The sequence below is a fragment of the Patagioenas fasciata genome, chromosome 5 (genome assembly GCF_037038585.1).
Source record: "Patagioenas fasciata isolate bPatFas1 chromosome 5, bPatFas1.hap1, whole genome shotgun sequence".
Classification (NCBI taxonomy): Eukaryota; Metazoa; Chordata; class Aves; order Columbiformes; family Columbidae; genus Patagioenas; species Patagioenas fasciata.
The window spans coordinates 23,818,692-23,844,170 of record NC_092524.1 but is presented as its reverse complement, the minus strand read 5'-3'; the positions used below and the strand labels follow the sequence as shown (position 1 = coordinate 23,844,170).

The window sequence follows — 25,479 nt, the reverse complement described above, 5'->3', positions numbered from 1 at the left end:
TGCCTGCACCTGGGAGGTCAGCACTAGGAGGGAGACAGGTGTCTTAGCAATTGCACCAGCCCCTGGTTCCCAGCTTCCAGGGAGCATGACATGTAGCCAGAGACTCTGAAAATCACTGGAGAACTATGGCCTCACAACCTGCCCAGATTATATCCTCTCAAACAGCGGGAACGTAAGTGCTTGTTAAATTAAAGTTGTGTAGGTTGGAGATTCTTACCAAGAAAACTCACCGATGCAAACGACTAAATCCACCTTGTTCTTTTTTAAGGAAATGAAGCTGCCTTTGCGTTTGCACTGTCCCGATTTTCCAATCCCTTTAAATTGCCCATTGTTGAAGCCACTTGGGAAGATTCACCTCAGTGGTTGCCCTGAGGGAGGTAAGGTACCTTGCTTTAGTTCCTGCAGGAGTCCCCTTGGGTCAGTTCAGATTGAGAGAGAAAAGTATTTCTTTTAATAATTTGTTTTACATTGGGAAATGGCTTTTTTGCGAATCCTAAGTGATTCGCAAAAACTCCCCTCAACCAGCTTTCAATGCCTCATTTTTAACAGCACTCGCAACGCAGCTGAGTGAATCCTGAAGGTTATTCATGGAAGCATCAGCAGCGCAGAGTGAAAACTGGCATGGCAGTAAAATTCATCGCTGACACAAACACTGGGGACAGTTTGTTTCTTTTTTATGCAGGGGATGACAGCCTCACATTTCCGCAGCTGGGGCGAGGCTGCCCGCTCCGGTGCACACAGAGAGGGACGCCGCCTCCTGACAGTGACAAAAGCTTCCCGGTGCCGCACCGCGGGGCAGCCCGCGCGACCTGGAGCGCTGCCCGCGGGCGGGGCCCGAGCGCTTGTACCGACCGCCCCGCCGCGACCCTGCTGCCGTGCCCCCTCCGCGGCGACAGGGGGCGTTGCAGCGGACGTGGTGCCTCGGTGCGCTCCGATTGGTCTGCGCGACAGTCGCCCGTCGGCCTCCCGAGGAGGAGGCGGAAGTAGCACCGGCGGGGAGCGGCCGGTGGGGCCGCGGGTCGGCGGTGAGTAGGGGCAGGTGGGCCGTGAAGGGTGGTGCGCTGCTGGGCGGCAGCTGGTCCGCCCGGGGCCTGCGGGCGGCGGCTGCGGCGGGGCCTGCCCGCGGTTCTGCGGCGGGGATCGCGGCGGGGATCGCGGCGGGGATCGCGGCGGGGATCGCGGCGGATCTGGCTCGCCGGACTCTGGCAAGCGAGGGGCCGGTTGTGACTCCGCCGGCGCGGGCCGTTGCAGGCGTTTATCAGCCCGCGACGCGGAGCGTTTTCCCACCCAGGCTGGGGCTGTTGGCTCGGGAGCGAAGCGCGGTCCTCGCTGCTGGGCGGAGTCCCCGTTTTGCCGAGCCCGGGCGGACCGCGGCGCGAAACCCTGTGACCTCTTGTGTGAGAGCAGGGCGCGGCGCCTCGGCTCACGCCGGTGTCGGTCCGGGACTTGCCGGTGAGGAGGGCCTGCGGTAGAGGAGGGCGGTTACTGGGGCTCGCCAGCCTGTGCTGCTCCGAAACTGAAACTGTGCTGCGGCTGCAGGGTAGCTGTAGGCCCAGCAGTGCGTGTCCGCGGCAGGGGCTCAGTTACGCTGATTTACTGAGGGGTTGGGAACCTGCCGGGAATGACTTTCTTTTCCCTCTTAACTGTCCGGATGAGCTGTAGGAACATTAGCAACGGGTAGTTTCCGAGTTGTAGTCTGAATTGTTAGTTCCTGTGCAGCCTCGAGTACATAACCTTAAAAGTGGGCTCTGTTTTTCCAACTGTGAAATGGAGATACTCAATAAATTGTTTGGGAGCATTTTAAAGGTCTGCAAGGATAATTTGCAGAACAGGTTACTGTTTCTAAAACCGATGGCTCTGTTTTTCAGTAGAGACTGGCAGTACATAATATTTATGGTAAATTTATTAGGACGAGTCATAAGTTATGACTTCAGTAGTACTTTCCATGAATTTCATCTGGTTTAGGTAGGTCATACTGAGCCTTTTCATACTTAAACAGAAATCTCAGCTTTAGGTGGGAGGAAAATGTTCTAATTAGATCCCTTATACCCAGTAATTAAAGGTAGTCAAGAGTATTCCTCTGTGTTTGCCTCTGATAAGCTCTGGATGCTGCAGAGCTACCGGTGAGCTGTGTGGATTTTATTGTAACTTAGATACCATTGACAAAATGATTAAGAAAGTATTGATTTAAAGCTTCCATTGAGGGAGAGGTAGGAAAAGGAATGAGGGGCAGAAACAGTTACTGGCTTCACTGACAGCTTGTTTAACATCTCCTGCACACTTTACCTTGTTTTCACCAACTGTATTAACACTTGTAAGCAAACTACTTTATTGTTCCATAGTATGAAAGGGCCATAAAACTAGTCCCACTAGGATAAGAAGGAAAAAAGGTTATGGAAGTATGCTGATAAAAGCACCTGGATTATTTTCATGGCAGGTATCACTTTGGAGGTAATTCTTCTGCGTATTCCACATCACCTTCAGCTTTTCCCAGCAGCTAAAGATCTGTGGAGCTCAGTCAGGTTTCACTGAATGGGAAGTCATCAAGACACAAATGGCTTTTTAACTTCTGTAGTATTGCAAAATAGTATTTTAAAAAATGTACTACTGTATTTAAAAAGACAATGCACACAGTAGTTACTTGTGCTTATAGAACTTAAGAATGGAAAAGTCTGGGGTGAACATGCCTTTTCTTCACTTGTTGAGTTTATTATGTCAAGAAGAGTAACTTTTGAATCTCAGTAGCGCAAATTAACTAAACAAATATTTGAAAGTTTGAGTTGCAGACTGAAAACTAATGATAAAGGATGATGGGTATAAAGCATGTAAAAAAGAAAATAAAAGTAAACATAAGGCAGAGTGAAAAGCAGAAATATTTTAGTTGTTCCAGAGTGTATACTTGATTCACGGTTTCTTTTCCCAAGGTCTCAAATAGTTTAACTAATGCCAGATACAAGTTTAATCCTTGTTGAGATGGTAATTAAATCTAGCCTGGATGCTGTGCCTCACAGAAATGACATTTGTACATAGCTGTATTTTTCCCTGCTTCTTTTTGAAGTACTTTCTGTCCTAATGTTTATTTTGTCCCCGTTATAGAAGCATCTTAAATTCTCTGCAGATCTACTGAGAGATACAGAAGGGCACAATGCATATCTCAGAGTGTTCTCAGTGTGCAAAGGCAGAGCAGAGACACAGAAGAGCAAGATCTCTGCCAAATAATTAAGTAGTATCATTATTCTTAGTAACAACGCTTTGCTTGCATTTGTTAATCTGAACAATTCTCAATAAAATGTGTCTAGAATTTCATAAGTTTGAGTAGAGTTTGGGGGATTCTGGTTAGGGTTGTTTTTTTGATTATGGAAAAGCCCATGGAAAATTTTGGTGTTAAATACAGTATAGTGCACTTCCACTGTTCACTAGAATTAAATTTGTTTTGACATACTTAAGCAGGATAAAATATGACCATAAGTAGGAATATGCCACCATCTAGTTTCCTGAGTAACACTTAAGCATAAAAATACACATGTGAATAAAGCCTGACTGCATTCTCTCCAAGAAGTCACCTGGAAAGCTTCAGAAACCCCTGAAAGCCACTCTACTTCAGTGGCAGGAGCTCTTCATCATGTCTAATAAGCTTTTAATATTGTTGTTCAATTATGTTTGCCTCAAATAAAAATTCTTATTTGAAGTCTTTGGGTTCACATGTTAAAATGATAAATGTTGCAGTTATCCAAAAGAATTGGGAGTCTTAACAATTAGTGCTGTTATGAGAAAGAGTTGATATCTCAACAAAAGGTTTGCAACATACTTGCAGGCTTTTACAAGAAATGAGAATTTGTTTTTCGCAGTTGTGAGTTTTGTCCAGATTTTCTATTGCTTTGACTTGTCTAGCCATTGATAGCTTTGAAATGAAAGTGTTTTAAAAGTATTAACTAAAAGTAACTTGCGTTATTGTATATCTTCTGCCTGGATAAGGCCACAGTGATGACAGTTGCAAACCTCATAATGCAAACACACAGTGCTTATCAGTTGTCAGTAGACCATTGATTAATTTGCCTGGAAATAGATGTTGCAAGTAGCACTTCATAAACAAGTTATCCGAAGTCACTCCACTGGTCTGTCAGTCTCATGACCCAGAAAACTATATTTACAAAACTGTTCTCAGCAAGGCAAAAGAAGAAAACAGAAAAGTTCAGCATGTTTTTCTGTCCATGTGGTGTTGAAGGTATTTCCCCTGCTGACTGTGTACTGTCCAGGCTGCTACCAGATAATTATGTTCATGAACTTCAAATAAGAGAAGGAATTTCCAATAGATTTCTGCATTGATTTTTCTTATTTATATGGCTACTCAGTAGGAATTTTCTTGGAAAGGGCATGTGGAAATTAATTGTGCTTAATAATTACCGATTAATATTCAAACTTTTCTATTTCATGGTAACTGATACTCTCTCTGTACAGTGTTTCTTCACCTTTGCCAAATGCTCAAAGCTATTGCTTCATATTTTAGTGCAAATAGGATACAACACCTACTTTTGTTTCCACCTTTTTACCCTAATGATAGTATAATTTCCCAGGCAATCTGAAGATGTCTTCTGGTACCAGTAGTATTTTTCGATTTAGAGAAGTTTCTGAATTAATCCTGTGGCTCTTCGGAGCATGAAAATACGTGAAAGTCCTACCTAAACTCCATTATACTATGGGACTTTTGAAATCAGAGTACTGAGTTTTGTTGTGTGCATTAATTTAAAATATGGATGATTTTTAATTCTGTTTTGAAATTGTTTTTGTCAATCATAAGGTATGTTATTCTTTCAGGGGTTTGCTCTTCTGGTCTGACTGTGCTCTCTCAGATCAACCTAATCACTTTGTAATGCAGCAGTGTAAATACCAATATAGCACAGGATACTTACTGAAGAAAGGTTTCCTTGTGATTTGATCTTGAAGTTGGAAGAGTATGGGGACTCACTATAGTCTTAACTGTGTCTTTTCTGGGGCATGAAGGTTTGATCCTTAGGGCATTCCAGATTTCTGCAGCAGGAATTATGATTGAACAAATTCTGTCCATTACCATTTAGCCTGGAAAGCACCTTCCTTTCCATTGTCAAACAATACAGCTGTTGCCTCAGAGAGAGAAATCAACCTTTGCTGGTGCAAAGACTTTGGGTACCTCACGTGTGCAAGCTAAAACCCATTATCTGTCTACAGGGCAAGTCTGATAGGACATCCTAGCTCTAGAAAAGGGTGTTTCAGGTGCATTACCAAACATAGTTTTAATGCTCTATCTACCTGAGGAACAAAATTAAAAATCTGGCTCTTAATCACCTTGTGTAAGTTGCCTCTTTGTGCCTGAATTTCCGTATTTAAAAAGAGGAGCCATTGATACTTGCATTTCTTTTTTTATGAACCCCTTGTTCATATGTAGACAAAAAACTCTATGTGGGAGTGGAGTATATCACTGAACAAGGGGATTTTTGTGTGAGACTTGGATGTTGACTGGTTGCAGTGACTCATATATTAAAATGACTCTGGTATAGGATTTTTGTTTCTGTAAACTGAAGGTACATACTTGTTTTGTAGAAAAAAAATTGGCAAAGAGAACACTACTTGCACAGCGCTTAAATCTGAAAAGTGTTCAACTATCAAGATTGTACTGAGTCAGATCTTGTTTTCTTCCTTATGCGAACAATATTTCAAACATTAATTTTTCCGAGGAACAGCCCAAGAGAAGAGTTGTGCGCTTCTTTGCAATTAATGTGACAGCTGAATTTTGGTAAAGCTATTATATTTTCTTCTTTGCAACTTCCTGAATTCCTTTTTGATATTGGTAAAGGGATACATGTTCCTCTTCCCTTTCTTATTCTAAGCCATAAGGGTATGTTTAGTAAGACTAATATGCATTTTTCAGTCCTAGGCTCGCCTGTAGATTCTGATATCCTGCACACCAACATTCCCACTCCATTGGCCTAACTTCGTTCCTGTGTTTTTTTGTGAAATATGGCTCATGCTCTATAGCAGCTGTTAAATAGAAGTTATGTTAGTTTAACAACAGAAACAAGTTGTTGTTTGTTTTTTGCTTGGATTTTTTTTTCCTTCAGAGACAGAGACCTACTGATGGCAGTCTAAAAAAATCTTTCTGTCACAGAGAATCTTTTTAAGCATTGATTCTTCTGCTTCCATTCTCAGTCATTGGGGGAGCTCCTCAGTTCCATGGGATTAAATTGATTATTGTTGGACTATGCCTGAAGAAACTGCTGAGAATTTAGCTGGTGTTTATTTTGTATTGCTGTTGTGTTTAGGAGCCTTGATTATAAAGCCTGTTGTGATAGATAATGTATAGGATAATACGTGGAGTCAGAGAACAACAATAGAAGTAATTTTGTTTCTTGTTCCCAGCCTGGGCCAGGCAAAGTCCTCTCAGAGGCAGAGTAGATGCCTGCCAAGGGCCTGCTTCCCCAGCCACCCCACAAATCTCTGAAGCAGTCATGAGGAGCAGGGAGCCCTGGGGAGGGTGGCGCTGAGGCATGTGGGAGGCCTCAAGGCTGAAGGGGAGAGAAAAAAACGAAAGCAAAAAAGCCAAGTTTTTTTTTAAATTGTTATTCTTGTTTCATTAGGTGCAGAGTCTTCTGCCTGTGGCTGTGGGGCTCTCGGCACACACTGCCAGCTCCTGACGCTGAGGGTTTCAGTGAGGAAAGGTGTCTACCCTCCGTGGGGATCTCCACACATAAGTGAGGCGGCGAGAGGGAGACCACCCAATTTACAGGATGGTGAGGCTTGGTTTGCTGCAGAGATTTGGGCAGTGGTAAGGAATACAGTGCTAGGTTAATGGTTGAACTTGATGATATTAAATGTCTTTTCCAACCAAAATGATTCCTTTAATCTATGACATTACTCTTTGGATACAGACAGCTCTGCTGTAATTTCTGCATAAAATAAGCATTGCTGACTGGTTCAGTACAACTCTATAAATTGTCAAACTCTGCTTTAAGATTCTGTACCTTAACAGTATTTTAGAAATGTCAAGAACGTTGCTTTCCAGATACTCCTTATACCTCTGCATACCTCAACAACATGCAAAGTCACATATTTACACAACAGGTTTGATTCTAACTGTAACTGACTGAAATGTGGCAGCTTTGCCTGTTTGATTTTCTTCAGTAGATCTGCCTTTTTCTTTTTTTTTCTTCTCTTTTTTGGTCTGGATAACTGGAAAAAAAATAGCTCATACACTGTTAGCATGGGTAGTATTGCTAATTGTTTATCATGTACATGGCCTAAAGCACATTCTGTAGTGTTGCATGTGTTCAAAATATATTTCCAGTAAATGCTAGTTGAGTTTTTGTGTAATTAGTATTTCTGTTGATGTAATCTTCAGGTATATAGTAAGTGCCCAAATAAAACTACCTGTATCTCCTCCTCCTATCCATGAACATTTTGTTAAAATGACTTGTGATGTTCAAATTCTGATCAAGGCAGGAAATAGTTTGGTTTTGTGAGCTTGTAGTCAAGGTAACCCTATTCATTCTGCATCTCTCACTGCCCCCAGAGTCTGCAGTAGTGATGCAGATCAACATTCCTTACAGTTCAGCTCTTGATTAATCCTTCAATTTCCATCACTAATATGCTTTAAATGATGTGATGGTATTACAGTGAATGCAGCAGATGAACATTGCAAGAGACCTTTGCTTATACTGCTATGCAAAATGGATCAAATCTGGGCTTAATGGGCTTGTTTTGCATGCCTGGCTCTGTAACCCTCAGCCTACTCATACTGCCTTGTACCTGGAGATAACCTCTGTGTTTCAGAGAAATGTCATCTATAGAAAACTAAACACAATAGGATTCTAAGAAAATGGTTGTACCATTAAAAAAATGAGGGAGAGGAAAATTTCTTGGACTTTTAGAATTTGTATTTGTTGTTTACGGCTTCTTTAAAGTTCCCTCATTCTGTGTAGAAACGTTGGCAATCTGTTTGGGGATACCAGTATGTTTTTTATTTCATACCTGTGAGTTCAACGTGCTTTGTGAACAGTAATTTAAAACAGGCTTCACTGTACCATTCATCAGTCTTCACGGAAATGTGACTTTTATCTTCTGTTCTTCCAGTCATGTCCCTTGTTCTCCCTGCCAGCTAGACTGGAAGAGGGAAAGGAGAGCAAGAACTTTGTTTGAGTACTACTAATTTGCAAATAGCTGTTAATCTGCGGAAGTACTAGCCTTATCTCATGTGTAGCTTCTTACTCAATTTAAAGTCCTATTGGAAGTTTTAAAATGTTATAAGCAGTGTTGTGTATATGAACTTCATTTGCAACACAGCATCTGCTTCATTTGGGTACTTGGATGTGCATTTTATTTATGGACATACACCTAAACTGATCTGAAACGTATACTGTAAATTGCTGCATACAAAAAAAATTAAATAACATTTATTCACTTCAAGGAAAATATGGAATTGAGCTATGTCGTACAATAAAACCTAGTTTTGTACAGCATTTTTCATGCAAATTTTATTTGAATGCTTTAGAAGTACATAATGCTGAAAGGGTAAAGAGGGATTTTCAGTAAACACAGCAAGGAGAAATAGTATTCCTCTTTTTACAGAAATTAGGTAGTCAGATGAAAGTGAATACAGAAAAGTGTTTGTGTTTGAATTAGGCTGACAGGATGCAGTACACATTCCTATGTATCACAAGATAAGTAAAAAAGATAGATACAGAAACTGGGAGAAAACAAAACCAGTGATTTTGAGTGGAAGCAAATCTGTATCACTATTCCATCATTCCTGGTCAGAAATAAGATTTGTTCTTGACTGGAAAGGAAGATCTTGGAATATTTGAAATTAACACATATTTTTGTCATCTTGCAGAGCATTTCTGTGTAGCACTTGATTAGCTACTATGAGCTTGCTATATAGTGATAACAGTTGTGGAACCCAAGAGGCGGAAAGTGGCTGCTGTGCAGCCATGGCCAGTGCTTGCAGCGTTGGAGCAAAAGAAGACAGCATAAGCATCAGCAGTGGGACTGGAAACCCTCCAAGTTCTTTTACAGAGGAACCACAAGGATATGATGTGGAGTTTGATCCGCCCTTGGAAAGTAAATATGAATGTCCAATCTGTTTGATGGCTCTTCGGGAAGCAGTGCAGACACCGTGTGGACACCGTTTCTGCAAAGGCTGCATTGTCAAATCAATAAGGTAAAGGAAAATTTATGGAAGTTACTTTAAAGAAGAAATTCACTTACCAAAGCAGAGCACTTTAAGGACAATGTAAACTTAATAGAACTGCTTAAGGTGCATTACAAGTGAGCGTTAATAGAACTCACTCTGGTGAGATCGCACCTGGAGTACAGCATCCAGTTCTGGAGCCCTCAGTACAGGAAAGACACGGTCCTTTTGGAGAGGGTCCAGAGAGGGGTCACCAAGATGATCAGAGGGATGGAACACCTCTCCTATGAGGGAGGAGAGGCTAAGGCTGTTCAGCCTGCAGAGTCGGAGTGTCCAGGGAGATCTTACTGTGACCTTTCAGAACTTAGAATTGGCCTATAAGAAAGATGGGGACAGACATTTTAGCAGGGTCTGTTATGATAAGACAAGGGATAATGGTTTTAAACAGGAGAGGGCAGACTTAGGTTAGACATGAGCAAGAATGTTACAATGAGGGTGGTAAAATACTGGCACAGGTTGCCCGGAGAGGTGGTAGATGCCACATCCCTGGAGACATTTAAGGTCAAGCTGACTGGGACTCTGAGCAACCTGATCTAGTTGAACATGTCCCTCCTCGTTGCAGGGGGTTTGGACTAGATGACCTTTGAAGGTCCATTCTTACCCAAACCATTCTATGATTCTATGAACTCTGGGATTTTGTGATTCAGTAAAGATGCTTTCTAATCAGCACCATGTGTGGCCAAAATGTCATGTGAGTTTGGAGGTTGGATGTATCTAAATATTTTGCCATTTATACAAATTTACCCAGGTTATGAACCTAAAAATTTGAATGAGTAAACATTAAATAATAATTTAGAAAATATAGCTAAATTCTCTAAGTAAATTTCATTTTCAACTCAGGATTATAAAACCAGTCTTTTCTCTATGATTGTTTCTCTTGATAACTACAGGCAAGTACAGACAACATGGTTTCTTGGTGCAAATACGTCAATTTATGCTTTCAGTTCTTCACTTGAAATCAGCTGCCTCCTTGTTGAGCTGGAAGAGAGAATGTAATGCGGGAATGGTCTCAAACAAAGCACTGAGAGAGGAAACTAGATGGCATATGGGGGAGTGGGAATGAGATATGAAGGTGAGAACAGGCTGGGCTTATAGAAATGACTGATGGAAAGGGTAAGGAAGGGCAGAAAGTACACTGGTAGAGTGTACTTCCCTCAAACCTGGAATACAGTCATCAGTGTCCCACACATGTCAGTGAGTATAGGAACACATTGATAGAAGGCTACATATTATACTGTAGGTTTTTTCCTTCTCAGCATAAGCTGGGTTTTTCTTATAGATTGCTCACTTGGCTCAAATGTCACAGTGCTTTGGTAGGAATCTAAATATTTAATTCTGTGTGACCCACATATAGAATTCGTTAATTTCCAACCATACTTTGCACACCTTTATGTAAAGATCGTCAAACTGTCTTAAGTGTTACTGTGCAAAGTTGTTTTTCCGAGGCTTTTATTTTTAGAATGCAAAATTGACATTGCTCTCTTGTTTTCCGTACCATTTATCTATAGTTCTTTTCCATTTCTTTTCCTCCATGGTCCATAATTTGTAGCTCACTAAATGAACAGTATGCCAGTAACAATGTTCTCTGAATAGAGTATTTTGTTTCTTCAGCTTCTCTGTAGCTTCTGTCACTGTTTTATCTGATGCTACTGTATTTCTTCATGGCATCTCTTTTAGAATAAGGAGGGAAATGTTGGAGCTGAGTATGAGAAGACAAATTTAATTTTGTGTTCCCTACATATGACAACAAAAGATCAGGCTGTTTTCCTTCCTAGCAAGTGCTGAAATTTATTGTGTCTGTGGCACAGTTCTTGTTAACATTAGTTTCATCAATATTTCTGAGAAAAGGATGCAAGTGCATTATCCAGAAGATGCAGAATACCACCAGTGTTCACCTATGAAAAGTGACTCGCTTTGTGGCTTCTGCAGAGGAAGCTGAAAGAGATTCAGTTCACCACTAATCATACCATGACATCACCCTGCTCCCTTAGTCCCTTGCCTTGTTCACAGTGTTCCTACTTCTGCAAGAAAAATATGTCAGGTCTTACCCAGCTGCATCACTCAGTGTATTTGCATCAGCCGGGTGCATGGAAGGAAGCGAAAAATCCCCAAATCTGAACCTGTCAGCTTTGACTGTAATCCAGTTTCCTATGCACTAGCAGTTGTCTTCACTTCCAGGCCTTTGCTTTGCAAATTCCAACTGAAATTATTTCAAATGGTTAATGTACATAATTTAATGCATGCTTGTAAGCATTGAATTAGACATTTGTACTAATAAAGGCCCTGAAATTTTGGAATTTCTTGCTCTGAGGTTGTTCTATTTCTTGGCAGTAGTGTTTTTGTACTCTTCTTTCTTGTAGAAATAGCCAAGTTAAAGAAAAAAAATCTTTAAGCATTCTCATGGGAGTATGTCTATAAATCGTGACAGTAGATTGGTCAGTACTTGAGTATACTGAGCTTTAGAAATGTCTGCTCACCAATCATTTCAAGACAACAGAACTCCTAGGCTGAAAAGTGAGGAGAAAATGCTAAACTTAAAATTACCAAAAATAGGTGTGTCATTTCCCATCTTTCAGATCCTTAACAGCTAGGGTGATCATGTTTTCTAATCCTTCTGCTGATGAACTTCACAGTTACAGTCCCTGATTAGAATTTGCCACAGGACTGAGTGAGGAACTATATTGAACCCATGCTCAGAACACAAGATCTCATGGCAGGTAGAGAAACTTCCTTCTTAAATTCCAAGCATGGGAAATGGTTTCTCTTCCTTTTTAAATTAATAGAGCATTTGCTTTGCTTGAAGTTTTAGGTCTCCAAACAGTTTCAATGACCAGAAGCTTTTGCTTCTTTTACACCCTTGTCCTGTTTTACTTCTTTTCTATAGATAGTGTTGACTGCTTCAGTGAGTACCAAACACAGGTGGAAAGCATTTTTCATCTTGGATACTATAGATCATCACTGTAATATTTCAGATGTTTCATTGATAAAAAATGTTTTTCCTCATTCCCCACTGAAATCTGTCTTTGGAATGCAGTTTGAGTGAAGGCTTGTGAAAGCAGAGTAGACAACTTAAAGTGTCAGGGCCATCTGAATCCCTGAAGGGCTGAATTGCATGCTTAATTGGGACCCATGGATCGAGCTATTGATTTGGCGTATATAATGTTTTTGGTGCAATATTGATTTGAAGTATGTAATGTCTACAGTACCATATTGATTGATGTCATTGAGAAACTTCTGCAGAACTAAAATGAAAATGGAAAGTGATTTTTACATTCTCAAAATACTATTTTTTCATTAAGTGATTGTTACAGCCTTTATTTAATCAGGAAAAAATTGCTTCTGTTTATTCCTTGTTTCCTTGGTGTCTAGTTCAAGAGAACACAGATTAAGGATTTCAAATTATAAAGGATGGACAAGCAGCTTTTGAGTAATTGCTTTTTGTGACTTACACAAGCAATTGTAGTTGTCCATGTTGACTAAGTTGTGGCTGCAACTACAAAGTTTTTTTTAAAAGGTTTTAAAGACTGAAGTCTTAGATCTTGCAATGCGAGGGACATGATTTGACGAGATGAAGCTGATCACAGTAAATGTCTGCCTCATAGAAAGTCTTCTTAAATATAGCTGTCTGAAGTGCTTTGAAGTGCTATGATTTATGGTAGTGAAGAAGCTTATCTACAAACAATAGTTTACAAAGGTTACTGTCTACAAAACTCTTTCTAACAAAGAACTAAGTTTTAGAACTAGGTTCAAATGCAGTAGCTAATTCAATTTCACTCTAGTCTTTCTTCTCCTGTATCTTAGGTCAAAGCTGACTTAGGGATTGTAGTAAAGCTCAACAAAGATCAGTACCTCTGTTTATTGGAAAAGCAGAATTATGATCTGACAAGGGGCAGCAAGGAAAGCCTTGGGTGCTAGCAGTTCATCAAACAGCCAGCATGGCTGCAGTTAAAGTGTATGCCAACTGTTTCAGCTTCTAGTATAAACTGTTCAGGTGCTAAAATAATGGAGCACGACTTTTTCAAACAAAATTATTCTGGCTTTACTTTTCATATCTATATTTTAATTCCAAGGGAAATTATAGGAACAGCTATTGTACTTTGTAGCAGATTATTATTGTTTCACAGGTACTGTTGTGGGTGGCACAACCCAATGTAATTCCAGCATAGCAAAGCCTTCATTTTAATGTACATTAGAACTGAAGTGCATGAAGTTAATTCTGTCGATAGCAACATCTTTGTCTGTAGATGGATCTAAGCAGCTTTTTAAACACAATCCCAATACTTGTAATTGGTGTTTGAAGTCTGTTTAATATACTACAATAATTTATTGCTCTTTCCTTACTGTAATCATTGGAAAATTGCCATTCATTCTTATTTTACTCTTCATCTGCTAGTTACTTAAACTGGGTATCTAGTAATCTTTATTTAAAATTAATCTGGTTTTGGCTGTTATACATGATTAAATTTTCTGTGTAGAAATAACACTGTTGTCTTATCAGCAGGCCAACTAAACTATCATATACTTCACTAAACAGGGCATTTGTAACCAAGTTACACCTGTGAAAACTGATTTCCTGTAGGTTGCCTGTGAAATGGGGAATGTTTCTGGGTTATGACAAAGATCAGCATGCTGATTGTAGCTCAGGGAGCTATGAAGCAAAATGGCCAAATAGCTATTTTCTTTTTTCCACTTATTTAGGAGTATGACTATCAGACTTGTGGCGAGATAGCTTTGGCAAGCAAAACGTAGGAAAGGAAGTTCATTGTCTCTTTCCGAAGTTTCATCTTTACCCCTGCTTCTTCTAGCAGCATTGGTGATAAAGGAGTTGCTGAGCAATTATTTCCTTTTCCAACAAAGAACACAAACGCCCTTCTGGTCTCCACAGCCCACTAGGTTCTACTTCCCCTCCTGCCTGCCAGCAGTGACAATGATCTGCCCTTTGATCTTTGTGCCACAACTGCTCTCTGACATTTTTTCTCCCCATGTATTTTTCCATTTTATTGCTCTTTCCATTAGCATTTCATCCCCGAAGCTTTCATCCTTCATGCCTCTTCTACTGTATTACTTAATTATGAATAGATATGTTGACCTACTGCTTTCAGAAATTAGCTGATACTGAATGTCTTTTTAAAGGAAAATTTGGTGGAGGTGATCCTTTTCTTACTCCATTTCTTCTTGTGTTTGAATGCAGGTGAACAGAACCTGATGAAGTGGAACAGGGTGTTAAGTTCTCTTGTGCAAGTTATATGCGCCTGTGTTTCACCATCAGACTCCAAACTTTCACCAGTTAGCACTGACTTCCTGTCTGTTGGCTGTTAAATTGGCTTCAGATATAACACCCAGTTCTAAATCCAGTGCAGTTTTTATAGTTATTAGTAATTTTTGTGCTTGGAGTTTATTCACCCTTCTTTGCTGTATAAATAAAAAAGTTGAAGGATGGCCAATGGATCAAATGGTTGTACAACAAAAACAGCAAAATAGGCTACATGAAAAGGAATGCCAAATAGATGAAGTGAATCTAGGGGAAGAAAAAAAAAAAAAAACAACGAAGCCACGTTTTTGCTTTTTCTCTCAGCTATGATCACATTGGCTGCTTATAAAGTGAGAAAGGAAGGAGAGAAGGTCCAAGAATCTTTAAAGGATTGTTTTGAAATAGTATGGGAAATATTTGATCTTTGAGCTATGTGAAGTGCTTACAGAAATGGCACCATAAGTTCTTAGTTTCTTTACATCCTCCTCAAGTTTATTTCCAGAGTACCTATCACAGTATTTCTCCAAATAAAAACGACTGAATTAGAAAAGTGATGCATCCCAGTCATGCCACCTCTAATGCAATGTGTGTATTGTCAGTTTCTCTGATGTACCATACATAATTTCTTCTAATTACCACGTAAATGCTATTGTTTTCAAAGACTTTCTTAATGTTATAATTTTGCCACTAATGTCTTGCTACTGTAAAAATATTTTAAATGAAAGGTAAAGGAAACTTGGAGGATCTTTTTCATTTATGTGTTGTAGAGATGCAGGTCACAAATGTCCAATAGACAATGAAATTCTGCTTGAAAATCAACTTTTTCCTGACAACTTTGCTAAACGGGAAATACTGTCATTAATGGTTAAGTGTCCCAACAAGGGCTGCAGTACGAAGATGGAGCTGAGGCATTTAGAGGTGAGAATTAGTTTTGAAAATATGGGACCTTGTTTCATGGACAAGTAAAAATTCAAGATAACTTAACATAGATGGTCATACCTGATACCTGTTTATGCCGATTCAATTCATTGTTCATTCAAAACTAGCTGCACATGTTTGTTTTTCGATGAGTCTTCAGCTGTAGTTAAATGATTCTTAAGGGAACTTCGTAGTGCATGAAAATTGTACCTAATGCAGCTTTCTCTTTAGGATAATTCATGTTTCTTTTTTGATCAACTGTATCTGTACTTTAGACTGACTTTAGGGAACTTGTTTAATATTCCCTCGAAGCAGCTAGATATATTAGTTGAAATAATTGTTTTGGATAATAATGTACAAAGTTAAAAGGAAAAACATAAAGGTGAATTTTTACCTGAGAGCATTCTTAAAGCTCTGAATACACAAAGTCCTGACAATCACAGGCTGTTGGTAAAGTCAGCGTAAATGTATAAGGACTTGCTTGCATGAAGATTATGATTTGTTCCTCTTGTACTGTGCTTTATGAAAACAGATGAGATCGTAGTACCTATCTGTAGTATCCAATCCCTCTTTTGTCCTTGTTCAGGACCACGAGTTGCAGTGTGATTTTTCCACTGTGGAATGCCCACAGTGCCAAGGAGCCTTCCAGAAGAACCATCTGAAAGAGCACATGACACAGGAGTGTCCGAGGCGTCAAGTCTGTTGTCCAAACTGTGCCACATCTATGGCCTATGAAGATAAAGAGGTACTTAGTAGGAGTCTCAGTTTTTCAACGTTCCCTCATATGGGTTTGCTCGTAAATGGAACATCAGTTAAAAAAAAAAGGTGTGCGTTGATCTAGAAGAGCTCTTTATGCTTCATGGGTGAGAAGCAACAAACTCAGGACATTAGTCTAGAACAGGTAAAAAAGCTGAGAACTCTATGATCTGAAAAGACTTGTCTAAAAAAAAAAATGTGGGTTTTTTTTTTTTTTTTTTTTTTTTGGCCTTACCGTCAGAGGGGCCAGTATCTACTGCCAAAGAAACACACAGTAACACACTTTTTATACCTAGCAGAAAAGATATGTCAGGAGATGAATCTCTTGGAGATATCTGCTAAGGCACAAGACCAAGATAATTTCTGAATTCTTTTGGCTCTACATTTTTCACTTGGGTGATACTGGGGACAGTCCTTTCCTTTTTGAGCTTCCATTTATTATCTGTATATGGATGCATTCTATCTCAAGGGCCATTAATTTTATGATATCATATTGTGATCTGAATATGTTAACTGAATATCTTACGATAACATATTGCGGAAGATACCTCATATATTCCAACAATACAAAAAAAAAAGCCTTTAATATAGCTGTACTACAACTGAACATGAATTTCAGGAACATCTGGAAAAATTCAGACTCCTTTGGAGCATAAGAGCTTTAGGAAATAAAATATTTGCAACTTTATGAATCTCTTTTATGAGTCCAGGAAAAAACAGTAATTATAGAAAACATACTATTAGGGGCCAGGGGATTGTCTTTGTTTCACAGTTGTGTACAGCTAAATGCAAAATTCGAAACATAAATAAAAATTTAACATCTTATCAGAGGTGATTAGCACTCTTTTAAATTGTGTAACTTTATTGGTTCTTTCCTCTCTTTTTCTCTAATAATTAAGCTTCATGACCAAACCTGCCCACTTGCCAATGTATTTTGTGAATATTGCAACACAGTGCTCATCAGAGAGCAGGTAAGAGACTACTTTTCTCTGTGTTTAATCTGGGTCAGATATTTTGTATTTATATTGCTTCTTTAATATGAAATTAAACTTGAAGAAACAGTTTGTCTGCTAGGTAATAAATCTCTACCTGTCTCTCTGAAAATGGTGCATCCAGTGCAGGTGTAATACTCTTCCAAATGCTGCTCCAGCTTACAATTGCAATCTGGTAAACTCTGTACGATTTCGGGCTGCAAATAAATAACTTTGTTTAGCTGTACTGCTTCTTGACAGGGGTCGTGGTGCATGTTTTTTGATCTTGAAAGGTGGTTAAACACCAAGCAGCTACCAGTGGTTATGGCTGACATTAGAAGACAAGGCTTTGATTTGGGCAGAGAGGGAGGGAGAGTAGTTGTAATTGGAAAACCCCTCTTGGAAATAATTTACCGTCCAACTGTAGAAGCTGGCTGGAATTCTGCTTGGCCATTACTCTTGCAATAGCCATTATTACTTCTTCAATAATAAGTTTATTGACAGGAAAATTATCAGTGTTATTTAATATGTAGCCTGACCCTGCTTGAATGGGATGGCAACTGTGTTTATGACCTGGGTTAAAGAATGATCTTCTCAAATTGAGGAAATACTCTGTAAAACATGCCTGAGTTCAGTAACAACAAAGGCAAAAATCTGTCATTAGGTAGAATAATGAACTGCAAAAATAGGGAACAGAGAATGCTAGCCTGGGTAATGGTTTAAAATTAATGGCTGACCTATGTTTAGCTTGTGTTCTGCTTCATCATGATATTTAAACAAGACAAACATACTGGGTTATACAAATCGGTATTTTGTCTGTGAAACCCAGAATTATCCTTTGCTCTGTTTAGGGCTTGTAAGGCCTCAGCTGAGGCTGTCTGGCTTTTTTCAGGTGGGGATGGATAGGGAGGATCCAGAGCAGTGAGATAATTTGGTCTGAAGAACAGAGACCATAAGAAAAATTGAAGTAACTTGAACTTTTTGAAGAAGAGGATAATGAAGAGAGACACAACAATTATATGCAAGTAGTGCTTCAGAAGGGAAGGAAAGGGACTGTGATCTAGCTTGAGGATAGGCTAGAAACAAAAGCCATTTGTTCTAGCAAGAAAACCTGAATGTTTTCTGATGCCTGATGTAAAAACAAAGGCAATGAATTGTTAAAGTATATACAAAAATGAGATAATTTGGCTAACATTTTTGGTCAGAACTTCCATATTTCCTTGAGAAATTATATAGGTATAAAGTGATCTGACTTGAGATACCTATTCAGAGTTCATCCAGACATATTCCTTTAGGGTGTTATAAAAGAATGCTCTTGATTGAAAAATTAATTTCAAATCTGATTTGGTTTAGATGCCTAACCATTATGACAATGATTGTCCTACTGCCCCAGTGCCATGTTTTTACAGTGCTTTTGGGTGTCCTGAAAAGGTAAGCCTTTTATCAGAATCATGAATTACAGACTTTCTGCATGTTTTTCTTGGTGTTCTTTTAATGTGTTTTTCTATTTCTGTTTGATTTACCAGCCCAAATTCTCAGTTATTTGTGTTGTGTGGTTTGGATTTTTTTTGTTTGTTTTGAGGTACCTTGATTCTAAACCACTACATATTAATACACTGCCTTTCAAAAGTCCTTTTCAAATTTAAAAAACCTCTGTGAAGTGTTTGCGTGATTAATTTTATTTTATTAATCCATGGCTCTTTTCTCGGCTTTCCTGTCAATAAAGTAGCTTCTAGCCTTTCTTCCAAAGCTGTGACCAAATACATTTATGGCTCTTAGAGTTTAGTGAAGAATCATAGAATGTCCTGAGTTGGAAGGGACCCACAAGGATCATCGAGTCCCAACTCCTGTCTCTGCACAGGACAACCCCTAAATTAATACCACATGTCTGAGGGCATTGTCCAGTCTCTTCGTGAACACTGTCAGGCTTGGGGCTGCGACATCTCCCTGAGGAGCCTGTTCCAGTGCTCCACCACCCTCTGGGTGAAGAACCTTTTCCTGATGTCCAACCTAAGCCTCCCCTGGCACATCCTCTTGCCATTCCCTCAGGTTCTGTCATTGGTTGCCAGAGAGATGCTGTCAGTTCCTGCCCCTCCTGCTCCCCTTGTGAGGAAGCTGTAGATCAAGATGAGGTCTCCCCTCAGTCTCCTCCAGGTTGAATAAACCAAATTACTTTAGCTGGTCCTCATACGGCTTCTCCTCTGAACCCTTCAACAACTTCATGGCCCTCTTCTGGACACTCTCTAATAGCTTTATATCCTTTTTATACTGTGGTGCCCAGAACTGCACACAGTGCTCTAGGTGAGGCCGCACCAGCGCAGAGCAGAGCGGGACAATCACCTCCCTGGTCTGGCTGGCAATGCTGTGCTGGATGCGCCCCAGGACACAGCCCTCTTGGCTGTCAGGACACACTGTTGGCTCATGTTCAACTGGCCATCAACCAGAACCCCCAGATCCCTCTCCACAGAGCTGCTTTCCAGCATCTCATCCCCCAGTCTGTATGTACAGCCAGGGTTGTCATATCCGAGGTGCAAAATCTGGCACTTGCTCTTGTTGAACTTCAGGGGTTGGCGATTGCCCAGTTCTCCAATTTGTCCAGATCCCTCTGCAGGGCCTCTCTGCCCTCCAGAGTGTCAACAGCTCCTCCCAATTTTGTGTTATCAGCAAACTTACTTAGTATTCCATCAAGTCCTGATTCCAAGTCATTTATGAAGACATTGAAGAGCACTAGCCCTAAGATGGATCCCTACAGAACCCTTCTAGTGACTGGTCACCAGCCAACATAACCCCATTTACCAGAAACCTTTAAGCCTGGTCCATCAGCCGATTGCCCACCCACTGCATTAAGTATTTATCCAGTGTATGCTGGCCATCTTGTCCAGGAGAATACTGTGAGAGACAGTATCAAAGACTTGACTGATATCCAAAAAGATCACATCAACAGACTTTCCTTGGTCAACTAGGTAGGTAACCTTGTTGTAGAAAGAAATGAAGTTTGTTAAGCAGGACTTTCCCTTCATGAACCTGTGTTGAATGGGACAAATGACTATATTGTCATTCAGATGTTTTTCAATAACTCCCAGGATAATAATCTCCATGATTTTGCCAGGCACAGAAGTGAGACTGACAGGCCTGTGGTTGCCAGGGTCATCCCTTCTGCCCTTCTTGCTAGCCTGACAGTGCTTTAAATTTGATTAAATTCTAAAATTATTTAATCTCGATACTCTTATTTCTAGTTAGCACCGCTTTGTAAGAAATGCATCTTTTAGCTTCACCATGTCCACATCAGTTTTAATACACCTTTGTTTTTGATAATATGGAGCATTTTAGCAAATCAATTAAGGGAGTTAAGGGACTACAATGCTGATTTAGAACACAGAAAAATACTTAACATACTTTTTTACTAACACTTTTTCACCATGTCTCTGTTTTGTGTAGAACAATATTTGCCCACTTGCATTTTAACTTTTTTCATTTGTCATAACATTGATCTTAAATTTTGAGCCCTCCATTGGTAAAATGCTACTTTGTCACATCACCTCTTCTTGATTCACATTGCAGTTTTTCTCACATAACAGAAGCAACAGGTTGTTTGATTTTCTTCAGAGCCACGTTTAAGATTGCAGAAAACTTTTTATATGTTCCTAATGCAACATCTCTTAAATTCTAGATGCAAAGGAATGAACTGGCACGACATATGCAGGAGTTCACTCAGGTTCACATGAGAATGATGGCTCAGAGTTTTCAAAATATCAGTGTTACTGCTACAAATCCTGTACCCTTCATCAATGGCCTACCCTTTGAGCCTGCCCTCTTCTCACATGTGTCACACACCGCATATGATTGTAATCCAGAAGTTGAAAACTTCAAAGAAACTATTCAGCAGTTGGAAGGTCGTCTGGTAAGACAAGATCACCAAATCAGAGAACTCATTGCTAAAATGGAGACTCAGAACACTCATATGGCAGAACTCAAACGTACAATCCGCAATTTGGAGGGGAAGATTAGTGAAATGGAGGCACAGCAATGTAATGGTATTTATATCTGGAAGATTGAGAACTTCAGTGGACTTCAGAAAGCCCAGGAAGAAGAGAGACCTGTTGTGATGCACAGTCCTGGCTTCTACACTGGAAAGCCCGGCTACAAGCTGTGTTTGCGCCTGCATATTCAGTTACCAAATGCTCAGCGTTGTGCTAATTTTATATCTCTGTTTGTCCACACTATGCAGGGAGAATATGACAGCCATCTGCCTTGGCCTTTTCAAGGCACTATACGACTTTCTATTTTGGATCAATCAGAAGGCCCTGAAAGGCAGAATCATGAAGAAGTAATGGAAGCCAAGCCAGAATTACTAGCTTTCCAGAGACCAACAATTCACCGCAATCCGAAAGGTTTCGGTTATGTGACATTCATGCACCTGCAAGCCTTGAAACAAAGAACCTTCGTAAAGGATGACACCCTTCTGGTGCGCTGTGAAGTTCTAACGCGTCTAGATTTGAACAGTCTCCGCAGAGAAGGATTTCAGGCTCGCAGTACGGATGGACCTATGTAGCCTGTAAGTCTTAAACAGAGGAATGGAGCCACTAGTCATGTTCTTCCACCACAGATTACAAGTGTGTGTTGCATTTATAAAAGACCATAGTTGCCAACATAGTTGATCTTCACCTAAATACAGCTTTGTTGTTGCTGATATACTTCTTTTTTCTGTACAAGGTCATATGTTCAAATATTTGGTATTGTTCTCTATTAAAGTAATAAGCTACTTCTATAGCAAACTAACTAAATGAAGTGGTGTTAATTAAAACTTAACAGTCAAGAAGAAAATCCTGTTGAAATACCTGTACATCTCAGTTTGGTAAAACATGAGTAATATTAGAAAAGATCTGTAGATCTTTTTGCCTTAGTGCCTTGAAATAGATACTGTAGCAGGGAAGTATCTAAATTAATAAAGATGAGGGTTGATTGGTCTTTTGTTTGCTTGTTTTCACAGAGCTTGGGAAAGTTGACACAGTTACTATATTGACTTATCTAGAATTTTGAATTGCCTATGCTTCCCTTGAAACTGGAAGTCAGATTAAGACTTTGCTCACATAACCTAGGGTTGAAGGATGCTTTGACCCTTCCTTGCTGCTGAGTTAGCTTCAGGAAGTTACATGTCGATGTAGAGTTGATACTAGTAGTTCTGAAAGACATGTCATAGTGTGTGGAGAAGGCTAAATGACTGAGCTGAGTTCACTGAAAAATATTTGTAATGTGCTCTGAAAGCACCCCAATTCTCTTTATCTTGATAAATAAATATTAATAAATATTTTTGTGCGTGCTCCAGGCCCAGAATGTCTATCAGCAGAGAGATAAAAGTGTAATGTTTGAATGAGATACCTTTGTGCTGGTGGAATCTTTTCCTAGTGCTACATTTTTCAGGTTGTGAGTGGATACATGAGCAAAGGTATGTACTAACTAGATAGGGTGATAGAGAATTTGTTTTACTGTTGTTGAAACCTGAATTAGTACTAAATCTGAACTTGTGAGTTGTATCTGTTTGAGTGATCTCTTGGTGTTCTGGATGATGTATGACCTATGTAATCTCCTATGAATTCTCAGTGGACAGGTGGCCACATCAACATCCAGCTGTCATGGGTATTTCCCATCCCTTTAGACAACAGAAGCTGGGCCACCCTTTACACTTTGGAAAGGAAGAAAAGCCCTAATAATGAATATTAGACAACATAAGAAAAAACTGCAATCCTGTTTGCTCTTAGGAAAAAAACCTGGCTTCCGTAACTACTCATTTACCAAACACTAGATTCACTATGTCAAGAATTCATGAGCTTCATAACGTGTATTGTTTTCTGTACTGGTTGTATGCCGTATAAATGTTAGTTTTGATCAGTCAAATCTGAGTAGTTCAAGGCCACTGGTGCTAAAAATTTTAACTTATGGTGCTGATAAAGTTCTGAATATTGTCTTTAAAAGGACGGAAGAAAAAGGTTTTGTTCACCCCATAACTTAAGTATACAGTCTGATACTGGAGAAAGAAATAAGCCCTATATAAGCATATGCGTGATATTTCTCCAAACTAGTGAAGACACTGATTCTTAAAAGATACTGGAGAGTATTCCAACTGTTTGGCCTCATCAAAGCAATCCTATGGGGATCATCAGTGGGGAAAGTGCATATGCCTAATATATACAAGGCTAATAAAAGATTACTATAGGATATTGATTTTGGAGGATATTCTCCCTGCCTGCATGAGATTAAAAGTTCCAGGACCCAACAAATGACTGTTTATCATATCCAGATGAATAAAATTTGTTTTGCAGATAGAGGCTATTAGTTCAAGAAGGATTGCGTTGAATGGACTAGTCACTACTGAAATGTGAACTTCCTGGCTAATGCTAAATGCATTCAGGCTTAGTGTGTTCTGTGTGTTTAGAAGACAGGTGTGTGTATAATGCTTTAAAATGGTCTTTTTAAACCTCTTAAGTATTTTTTTCATGCTGAATAGCCTCATCCTATTAGTTGTCTTCAGTTAGAGCATTCCTAGTAGTTAAACCATTCTTAACCAAGTGCTTTTAATGTACATGGCAGTGCCCAGATCCACTGTATACAGAAGGCACTGTACACTAGTTCTCCAATCACTTTCAAGCTCTTGTTAGTTATCCATATTTTCCCAAGATGCTGAAAGACCACCTTTTTTTTTTTTTGAGGTGGGGGAGTGGGGATGCAGCTGAGACACTTCTAATTTGAGAGCTTCTTCCTGCCCCAGTTCCTTTCTCAACCATAGTGATATTAATAGAAATTTCCTTAGTCTGTGTTCTAATAGACCTGGTAAGTGCATTAATACTTTTTTTCCTTTTGAAGTTATGAACTGAATTTTGCTTTGAGCCCTATCTGATGTACTTCTGCCTTGGGAGGAAACTCACTTTGGTGGCAGGTTCAGGAGTTTAGATTTTTCAGGTTAATATTATACAACAGCACAAACCAATAGGAAATAGAAAGCTACTGCATATATAATACTGTATTAGCTACAGTAATATGAATGCCTTATTCACTGCTGCTATTCTACTGGTTTTGTATTTTAATATTACCAAGTAGAACTCTGACTGATGCCAAATTACTGTAATGCCAGAGTTTTACGAGAGATCTTCAGAGCCAATTTGCTATCAGTTACATCTTTGTCATGAAAAATTATAAATGTTAAGAAAATGTTTATTCATCAACTTGTTCCACTTTATCTCCCCCCACCTTCCAAGCTACTTTTCATTTTAACCGCAGTTCCAGAGCTTTCTCTTACAAATAATATTATTTTCAAGTAAGGGAAGAACTATTGTTACCATCTCAATTTATAGTCTTCATGACCACTGTCTTTTATTCAAACTTTTCTAAGGTTAGCATGAAGAGATTAAGTTTCTATGTGAAAATATATTTTCACTGAAACAGCCCCTTTTATTTTCCCCTCCCTGCAAATCTGATCTTCTGAGAAATCATCGTGGATCGAGGTATAATTGCTAGAACTACTTAAGTGGAATCAGAAAGGAATGCAATGTCAAGAGTTGTCTCTAAAAGAAATGTGTATTTAACCAGTTTTCTGTGTAATTTCTTGAGTTCTGTAACTCTTGAGGCTTTGCACCATTATCTCAAGGTGGTTTAGAAAGTGGCCTGGCTTCTTTTATCTTCCAAATGTCTGTTGTCTAGAACATGTTTTAAGTCAGCCACTCTTAGTATGTGTATTTGCAAAGCTGCTATGGCATAAATTTGCGAATTATAATATAATGCAAATGTGGGTTTGCCTCTGAATGTCTTCCCTGCAGGGCAGGGAAAATTATTTTACTAAAAATGTTGGTATGTAATGTATATGTGGGAGCTCAGATGATGTGAGATGTATAGACTCATTTTTTAAGTGGTCTCATGGTATGCCTGGTCATGTTGATATCAAGGGATTAAACTTGCTAATGAAATAACATCAGGGTGGCATTTCTGTTCTTATGTAGAGTCACTTTCACATCAAATGTATTGATGATGGATGCAAAAGATTATTCTAGGGTCAGTGTTAAAGGTTAGTATTGATTTCCATTTGAACAGAATTAAAGTACTCCTGTTCCCTTGGAAGTACTGATAGATTGTTTAATATATTTTGTAGTTAATGCAATGCTATATTTCTGATATGATTTTAAAAAAATAAACTAATAAAACTGTGCGCTGTATGTTGCATCTTTATTTGTATGGAGGGCTGTTCAAAAAGATTAAATTATACAGGACCTCTATCATAGTTTCTGTCTTGTAGGTTTTAGAGTTGGCTGTTTTTTAATGGAGACCATGTAGCACCAAGAAGGCAACTAATGTATTTCAAGATAGAAAAGTCT

General features: G+C 39.4%; 2 protein-coding genes across 4 annotated transcripts in view; one reads left to right on the top strand and one right to left on the bottom strand.

Moving 5' to 3' along the window:
• Positions 1 to 934: 934 nt before the first annotated feature.
• On the top strand, positions 935 to 25,313 carry TRAF6 (TNF receptor associated factor 6). Of its 3 annotated transcripts, none has more exons than XM_065838806.2 (8): positions 935 to 1,025; positions 6,612 to 6,764; positions 8,864 to 9,190; positions 15,239 to 15,389; positions 15,976 to 16,134; positions 17,045 to 17,116; positions 18,470 to 18,547; positions 20,787 to 25,313. In XM_065838806.2, the coding sequence occupies exons 3-8, from the start codon at positions 8,895 to 8,897 to the stop codon at positions 21,666 to 21,668; spliced, it is 1,638 nt and encodes a 545-aa protein (XP_065694878.2). In that variant the 5' UTR covers positions 935 to 1,025; positions 6,612 to 6,764; positions 8,864 to 8,894; the 3' UTR covers positions 21,669 to 25,313. The 3 variants fall into 3 exon arrangements, with proteins under 3 accessions (XP_065694878.2, XP_065694877.2, XP_065694880.2); XM_065838805.2 differs by having other exon boundaries at positions 6,612 to 6,799; XM_065838808.2 differs by lacking the exon at positions 6,612 to 6,764 and having other exon boundaries at positions 959 to 1,025.
• The window catches only part of PRR5L (proline rich 5 like), an 83,052-nt gene continuing 66,607 nt past the window's right edge, over positions 9,035 to 25,479 (bottom strand). Inside the window, exons 12-13 of the transcript XR_011739321.1 lie at positions 9,335 to 9,535; positions 9,035 to 9,169 (exon numbers count right to left, since the gene is read on the bottom strand). The gene's annotated coding sequence lies outside the window, so the exon portion shown is untranslated. The remainder of the gene's footprint in view (positions 9,170 to 9,334; positions 9,536 to 25,479) is intronic.